This window comes from Mesitornis unicolor, unplaced genomic scaffold (assembly GCF_000695765.1).
Source record: "Mesitornis unicolor isolate BGI_N332 unplaced genomic scaffold, ASM69576v1 scaffold41799, whole genome shotgun sequence".
Lineage (NCBI taxonomy): Eukaryota > Metazoa > Chordata > Aves > Mesitornithiformes > Mesitornithidae > Mesitornis > Mesitornis unicolor.
This window is the reverse complement of record NW_010208702.1, coordinates 1-8,778: the sequence shown is the minus strand read 5'-3', so window position 1 is coordinate 8,778 and position 8,778 is coordinate 1. Positions and strand designations below refer to the sequence as shown.

The 8,778-nt window shown below is 46.4% G+C and overlaps 1 protein-coding gene across 1 annotated transcript in view; it reads left to right on the top strand.

Moving 5' to 3' along the window:
* LOC104547044 (eukaryotic translation initiation factor 4 gamma 3-like) overlaps window positions 1-6,374 on the top strand; it is a gene marked incomplete at its 3' end in the record, with an annotated part of 57,726 nt that extends 51,352 nt beyond the window's left edge. Inside the window, exons 9-10 of the mRNA XM_010192594.1 lie at window positions 246-351; window positions 5,523-6,374. Coding sequence (XP_010190896.1) covers window positions 246-351; window positions 5,523-6,374 — 958 coding nt within the window. The remainder of the gene's footprint in view (window positions 1-245; window positions 352-5,522) is intronic.
* Between the last annotated feature and the right edge of the window lie 2,404 nt (window positions 6,375-8,778).

Below are 8,778 nucleotides of genomic sequence, written 5' to 3'. Positions count from 1 at the left end.
GCTGTTAACTGAAATTGTCTCTTTTTCCTCTTTTCCCTGCCTCCTTCTCGTCCCTCCCTTTCCCGTGTACTTTCTGAATTTATTCAATCGGTCTGTCTGTCTTTTCTCTTTATTTCCCCCTGTTCTGTTTCTCGTTTCTCTCCCACCCCATTCCCGTTTCCCCACTTCCTGCTTGTGCTCCCCTTTGCCAGTTTTTCTGTTCGCACGCTCATTATCACCCTTTTTTGTACTTCCAATCGCAGCAGCTGCCCAGCCAGGTCCCCGAACACAGCCCTGTGGTTTATGGGACTGTGGAGAGTGCCCAGCTCGCCGCCAGCAGCCCCGTCGCTGCGCCCAGCGCCCCGAAGCAAGGTTTGTCCATGGATATTTCCTCCTTCATTATTTTTAGTGATTTTTTTTTCCTCCTTTCTAGTTTTAGTTGAGTATTTTTGGCTTGGAGACAAGCAGGCAGCAGAAATGGGAGGGAGGGACTTCTTTTCCTCCCGTGGAACATCTTAACATGTGTTGCTAAGGGAATTAATTGAAATTTGCCAACGTGAAACTGGTTAAAAATAATTGTATTCAAGCTGATATGTCCTGAACGTTGTTCCAGAGCACCCAGAAGTGTGAACCTCCGCTCACCCACATGCCATCCTTCAGCAACAAGTGTGTGGTTGGGAAAAATGCTCTGAGCCAGAGAGGTTTTGCATCATTTGAGCAATTACCCATAGCAGTGGCACGTAACCGGAGCATCCTATGGCTCCTCCACAGCTGCATGTGTATCCTGGCCTACAGGACGTGGGCAATATTAATTAGAAAAAAAGACCATTAATGTGCAAAGTGTCTCACAAATGACATAGCAGATTTTGCTGACTTTAGTAGAAATGGCACAGATAGAAAAGTTTCTGAAAGTGATTACATTTCCTTCTCATATCAGAGAATATACATTTGAAGGGAGATTTTTTTTTTTAAACTGATGTGTCCCGGGAGGGTGAATGGAGCCTGCCAAGTCTCTTCCCCCCCTGAAATTTTATAGCCACCTAAAGGCCATTAAAAAGCTGTAGTTAATAACGTGTACGCTGCCGCCGCATTAAGGGACTCGGTGTTGCGATGCGGCGTTGACGGCGCTGTTTGCTTCCCGGCTACTCACTGCATTGCAGCAGTGCAGTTTTCTGCCTGGAGCGATGCGTACGAGAGTCGAGAAGGGGCATCTGCTCAAGAGCATGGCTTGCAAACTTTGAGATCTTTTTTGGAGTATTTGCTAGAGGAAAACTGAGCCCCGGAGAAGTGCACCTCTAGAAAAGAGGAAAAGAAGCGGCCCTAACGTAGACTGCAGGGTTTTCCCTCAGTGAAACCTGTTCCACAGACACATCTCTAGACTGCTGCAGTCTCTAGAAATGGTTGAAAAAAGGGACCTTTTGAGATGGTCTGGTCGCGTCTCCCACTTGAAGCGAGCGTGTGGCTTTGTCCAGATCTTTGTGCAAAACGTAGCTGTCTCTGTCAGCTGAAGAAGTTATGGGTAGGTTTAACATAGGTCAAAGCTGGCTGAACATAGCTCACAGACTCATTGCTGCTCCGTCTTCCCCCTCTTGCTTTACCTTAATCCCTTCACAGGCAACTGTAAGTAAACTGGGAGTAAGTGGTCTTTCTTTAGTTGGTTACACAGGTCTGGCTGTGCTGGTTTAAATAGCAATCAGGGCTCGCACTGGGATTTAGCACTGCTGAGTTTTCCTGTGTTTATCTCCGCTCCATCCCAGAAAGATTCAAACATTTGTTCCAGTCCGAAAACCGCTCAAGAGCACATTTATGTAACCATTGCAGAGCACTGACAGCGGGGTGGGGGGAGCAGCCGTGGTGTTGGTCACAGGATGGAGTGAGTTAAAGGTGAAGGGAGTTTAGAAACTGTTACATTTATTTCTTTATACCGAGCTAGTGACTTGGGGGACACATCTTTCCAGACATACGTGCCAAGGTATCAGAGTCATTTTTCACTTTGTGCCTGATGTTGAAATTTTATTTGTTCTAAGATAAAAATAGTCATAGATAGGGTTGTGTGGCTTTCCTAAGCAAGTGTCTGTTAAAACTGGTATTAGTGCTTCCCTTAAGATCCCTCCTGCTGCATTCATCCTGGGGATCGCGTTCTCCCTTGTGCCCTTCGCCTCCTGCGCTCGTTTGCAGCAGCTGAAATTCGCCGTAAAGCTCCCATCCTCATTTTGTGATGTTCAGCGATGGTTTTGCAGTTATTTATAACACGCGCAGCATTTGGCCGGTGCACGGGGCTGGGGAGGGGAGCGGAGCCACCAGACCCAGCCTCTCCTCTCTCCCTGCAGCCCCCCGTGTTTTTATGTTGGAGTCATCAGTGAGGCTGAATTTGGGATTGTGTTGCATTTAATATCCTTTTTTTCTTCTTTAAAAGACAAGCGTTTGGCTGCTTTTAAAGCAGCTGCTGGCTTTTCAGCCTTCAGAGTTCACGTGTGATTTGGAGGAATGTAGGAATTGCTGCTGTAATACCCCGAAAAGCGGCATTATTTGTGGACAAGCAGTTAGCTGTTGTTCCTGTAGGTGTCCCTGGGGCGTATGTGTCGGCCGGGCTGCAGTAGCTGGGGTTTTGCTGGGGAATTCAGGTCAAGCTGATGGAGAACGTGCGGGATCCTGGCTGCAGGCCAGGCTGGTGCAGAAGTTGTAACGGGGAATAATTGTGCATGAAATCAGAGCTGCGCACGTTTCCTCAGCTCGCGGAGGTTCACTGGGATGTTAGGAGTATTATTATTAATAACAACATTGTTATTAGTGTTATTATTGAACCTCCTTCCAAATCCTGCAATGTATCAGACGTGGAGAATGCAGAATGTGGTGTGTGGAAAACAGATTACTGTCAGATCCCAGCGCCTGGAATACTCCCAGCCCCGCTGCTGACACCGTGACTCAGGAACGCGTGCTCCAAAATCTGCCTGCGAAGCCAGCATCGCTGCGAACGCTCACATCGGGACAAAAGATGGAAAAATGGCAGCTGGCCCAGCGATTATTTTCAGATAAACACCACAGAGCAGGGATAAATTCCTGTATCCAGTAAAATCTGCCCTGTCCAGGGCTCGGGGCTGCCTGTGCCACCGCGACCACCCAGCGACCCAGCTCCCTTCCAGCTGTCGTGGCTTTGTGTGGAGCAGAGAGCAAGCGACTGCCCTGCGGAGTTTGTAAAAGTATTTCTAATGAAGTGTAGTTTTGCAAAATTTGTATTTATCTGGAGCTCTTTTAAAAAAAAAGTATTGCTGGAGCAAGCCTTCCTCCGGAACAGCCCAGCGCTTCCAGTAAATACTTTCTAAATATAATGTACACAATGATATTGGAGTATTTAGGAGAAGCGAGGGACCGGATTCAATCTGGATGAATTGCGTTGATTTTTGTTTTCCCTTCCCCAACTGTGTTGTTTCACGTGACCCTTCCTGTAAGAGCTGGCAGGGATGGACGTGCCTTTGCCAGGACTTTGAGACTTGTTCTCCGCAGTGGTCAAGTTAAGATTTACTTCTCGTTAACCAAATCTGCTCATTGTTCTTCAGAAATTTCCCCTCCTCAAATGACCTTTGTCCTTGAATTTTTGCACGCACAACCTGTATCGGTGGCTAACATACTCCCCAAATAAGGTGTAGTTAGAACAAAGTGTGTTTAAAATGCAGTTGTATATTTTTGCCATGTTTTTTATCTCTAGGAATGTTTTTGTAGACACTTCAAATGCTGCTTTCTTTTTAAGCAATCTCATTTGACTCAAGGCAGAGAATATCCAGGCAGTTGTTTATAGCGAGCTGTAAATGTCAAGAATGCTCCATGAGCTCTCTGCAGAAGATGTTCCAGAAATCGGAGGTGACGCATTTTCTTTTATAAACCAGTTCCCGGGTCCTTTTTCTTCCACGGAGCCTTCAGAATCGAAATCAGCTGTTTGGATACTTTCTCCTGTCGTTGTCTCCTCGTTTGTCATCCTCATCCACAGCCCTCTCCCTGCGTGCCTCATTAAGTTGATAAACTACTGCTCTGGCCGTGGTCCTCCCTGTAACGCTCTTGGCTGTCGATGCCTTGATGTGAGGCTCTTCATTGCTCCAGCTGTTCCTAAAGATGGGACTTGGTGCTCCAAGTGGTTTCAGATGGGTTCTCCTTCAAAAACCCTTTCCCTTCAGCCTGTCTGTTGAATAAGCCCCAGATGGAAAGCCAGCAGAGCTAGGAAAGACCAAGCGAAGCCATATAGCCACATCTCTTCAGTTCTACCTGAATTTTGATGATTTGGGGTTGGATGTAGCCATTGATTTCCTAATCTGAACAGGGAGGTTTGTGTCTCTGGATTTTCTAGAGTTGTTTTTTCCTGTTGTGGCAATGTCCCGAAGGAATTCTCCATTGCCTCAGTGCTCAGAAAGCCCCGGGGTATTTTGGATTCATGGAGCGGAGCAGAGGACAGATCAAGCCAACCTCCTCATAGTGTTGTTAGGAACTGGACCATTGAGTCCCTGCCATCTGCATGATTGACTTTGAGCAATTCTCGTCTCATCTGCCTGGCAGTGGCATGGAGGTGCTGTCCTAAGCAAGATCTTATGGTCTACATCTACAGGACTGGGAGAGAGTCTTTTAGGGACTCACATTTTGTTCAAAAGAAGTGGGAATCAGTGTGTTAAATGGAGCCCTTTGAGAGCCAGGTGATGGCCATAGCAGGGATGGGGTTGCAAAGGCTGTTACTGATCACAGGACAGGTACAAGGACTTGTCTGCTCATGGTATTTTGGGTTTGGTTTGGTACGTGGCTGTGTTTCACCGTGCATTTCCCACCCTCCTCAATCCCCTTAGGCCACGAACATCAAGAGGTGACGATGCTGTTCTTCAGTGGCAGCTGCGCGTAAATCCCTTTTGGGTTTCCTTTCTTTGGAAAACGGTGTCTCTGCTAAAATATAGAACAAAAAAAAAGGGAGATTGTGTCCTTTAGTCTGATGTGCTGAAGGGTGATGGCACTGAGAAATACCAGGTGGAAAAATAAACTAGTTGTATCTCATGTGGCACATGGTGTACGTAAAAGAATGGCCTGGTGTCAGTTGTGGAGGAGTTTCCCTGTTTCACAAAGAGGAGGAACAGTGGCAGAGACCGACTGGGGGTTACTGGTGCCTGTTACAACCCCAGGCTCCTTTGAGGCAGAGTCCAACTAAAGCGTATTTCTGTCTTTTGTAACTTCCATCAAGAAAAAGTCTATGTTCAGCAGCAATTTCTGCAAAATATCCATATTATATAAAATGCTTATGTGCCTTCTCTGCAAAGGATTGCAATTTACTGCAAAGCCTACATGCACACCAATAGAAGCAGCAGTTGCGTTTTCAGATTTGCCAGCTCAGGTTGTCAGGACTTCTCCTTTAGATGCCAAGGTTGGCGTCAGGTGCCTCTGGGGTCTTCCTTGGAGCTTCCTGGGTGGCAGGCAAGGACAGCCAAGGGAAGGAGCCTTAAATACAGCAAAGGCAAATGGAGTTGATGTGCTGTCTGTAACACTGCCTTTTTATTGTTGTTCTCTTTTCCCAGAAGAGAAGCCAAAACCAGATCCAGTATTAAAACCTCCCTCTCCAGTCCTCAGACCAGAACCGACTGGGGAGAAGAAAGATCAAGCTGGCCAGACGACCGAGGCCACCTCTGTGGAAACCCCAGCAGAGCTTCCTCTTGCTCCATCTCCGACCCCAGCTGCCCCCGTCGCAGTTGTTTCTGCTGCTGCTGCTGTTGTCACCGTTCCCAGTAAACCCCCATTCACAGCTGACTCAGAGGAGAAATGTGAACTTGCTTCCCCAAAAGAGGAGGCAATGCCTATATCTAATGCCGCGCCCTGCACGGACACATCGGACCCTTCGCCAGCGGAAGAGGCTGATGCCGAGGCGTGCAAGGAGCCTAGTAGTGTAGCATCTAGTGATATTCCAGTGACTGCTAGTACTAATCTAATTAATGAAATGAACGGAGTTAGTGAAAAAGTGACTGCTGCAGAGAGCGTAGTAGATGTAGCCCAGCCGGATGTCGCGCCATTGACTGTTGAGTTGGAGACCCCAGAAGCACCTCCAGCAGAAGTGGAAAGCGTGCCATCTTCCAGTGCTCTTCACGCTGCTCCCTCTCCTCCTCCAACCCCACCTCCCACCCCTCCGCCTCCTTCTCCTCCGGTTTCTGTTGCTGCTGCTGCCATTACCACTACAGCTCCTTCTCCACCTCCTCTTCCATCTCCTAGTGCCCTCCCTGTTGTCCAGGGAGATTTAGAAGGAGAGGAGAGCACAAGAACTACTCTTAGCGAAGAGGTAAAAGATCCTGAAAAGAAGGAAGAGGCAGAAGCAGACGGGCAACTGGAGGAGAGCCCGGAGACTCAGAGTTTAAACTCGAGCAAGAGCCCTGTCCCAGGTAAGCGTTTAACACTGTGGTTGTGTGTGGCAAAGTGCAGGACGAAGGAAAGGAGTCTTTGGGGTGGTGTTTCCATCAGGTGTTTCTCTTTATATCTGCCAAAAAACAATTTGATCGTGTTGCATGAGCGTTGTTACAATCGTGAAATACTGATCTTTGTTTGCAGAGACAAAGAGCCTCCTGACTGTTGCTAAAAGGGGCAGCCCACTTGGATGTCCATCCCATGGCCAGCTGGGGTCATGGAAGCTGCTGGCGTTTTGCTTTCCCGGTGATGCAGGGCAGCGCTCCCACGGGCTGCAAATGGGGGAACTCAATGGACGCTGCTCCTGCTCTCTCTGACCTGCCTGGTCGGTTTGGGATCCTGTTGCTCTGGATTCAAACCAGATCAGCGTCCAGACCTTGAAGCCCTCTGGGTGAACCTCCCAAGCCACGGTTTCTGGACACCGATGGGGTTGGGTTGTTTCCAACTATAAAATTGTATCGTGGTGTGACCAGATGGGGTGAGTGAAATGGGCCATTAAAGCTCAGAGCACTGAGTGTCGCACACCTCAGTCTGCCCGGCCTTAATTAACGATGCCTCTGGTTTTCCTCTGCCAAAGTACCACGTAAGTGAAATTCCCCCCTCTCCTCGCTCAGCTCGGCCATTCTCATCTCGCTGTTCTTCAGATTTTTCAGAAAATAAGGTGCTTTAGTTCCGGAGGCACAGGTACTTGTTATGAATTACTAAAAATTGACATTTCTGTAGCTACCTTTTAAAATCCAGGCTATTTCTCTGAGTGGTGTTATCTGTCTTCGGTTTCAGTGTCCTCCCGCATCACTGGTTTAGCATTTAATGGATAAAAATAGACCGTGAGCTTTTGATTTGCTGTATTTTCTATAGAAAACTGCTTTTTTTTCAGGACTCCCTGGAAATGAAACTGTGGAAAAGTAGTTAAATCAATTAATTGCTTGTATTTAGCTGCTGGAGGGAGTATAATGGTGGCCATTACACCATGTGGTGTGAAAGCATTTGGATGTGGCGCATCCTTGACACCCCGTTTTGCGGTCATGAAGCTGAGGTTGTTTATTTAAAGATATCCAGTTATTTATATCCTTCGAATTTGGAGAGGTTTGGACAAGAAACAAAGGCGAAACAGTAGGTTCTGATTTGGGTTTTGTTTTGGTTTGTTTTTTTAAAGTGATGTTTAAAATAGGGGTTTTCTAGTTTATTCTTTCATAAGCAAGCAGTAGATGTGCAGTGGCATCAGTAGCATCTAGGGCTATGCTCTGCTGGGGATTAAATTAAACGAAAAGCTGAGATTGGCCTTGTTCCATATTTGTGTAATGCTGCGCTGGGTCAATATGCTGGATCTTAAATAAAACCCAATATCTAGAGAAGATCAGAAAGATCCCCTCACTACACCAGCCACCGGGGGTTTTTTCTGTTAATCTTCTTCTATTTTTGTTTTACTCGGGTCATTTCACTGCTCTGGCACTTCTTGTTCTTCCAGTCTGAGCTACTTCATAACACGAATTAATTTCCTTACAAAGTAGAGAAATGGGACTCCCTCTTTGTGTAAATACGGTTTTACACAGCCAGGTTCCAGCTTGCAGTATTATTGCTTGCTTTGTAATGTCCTGTAGTTTAAATTAAAACACAAAAATTACTTGCAGCATTTTGAGCTTTTAATTATGTAGAAGATTCATTTTAATGCTCTAATGTCATTAGGCTAGCCAGCACACATTAGCCAATACATTGGCTTTGGCAACAGAGGAATAAATATTTCTCAAGTCACGTAAAATATCCCTTGAAACTCGCATTACTATTAAAAGCTCAGTACTTTAAGGAAAGCAAAATACTCTCCAAGTCAGTTCTTTGTGCTTTACCCCTTCTCTAGCAGAGTATGACTGAGTTGCGTTTCTCTGCCAAGCCTTTTTTTAGCAATATTTTTCCAATTCTGCCTTGGAGAGGGGAAGAGAGGTTTAAATAACATAATCTGGAGGTGACTGCTAATTCAGGCGTCCGTCTGGGCTGGACGAGGAATTGCACGTCTGTGCCATGCGCTGGAAAATGCAGATGCTGAACTTCGGGAGCGAGGAGAAAGGGCTGTTTTATTCCGTTTGTTTATTCTTGGACTAAAGGCCAAGAGTCTTTTTGATGATCTCTGGAGATAACGATAGAAATTGGGATAAGGGAAACTTCTCGGGCACGTGCTGGTAAGCGTGAGCGCTGTGATTCTGACGGTGTTTGGGGTTTTCAGCAGAAGTGTCATTTTTACGGAGCAGTTTGGTTGACCACAGACCATAGCGCTTTATTCCCTATAATGGTAGCAGATCTGACTTGACTGGGGCTCAGACCTGAGTCAATATAATATATTTATTATAATTATAATTCATTAATATGCATATGCAATTAACAATTATA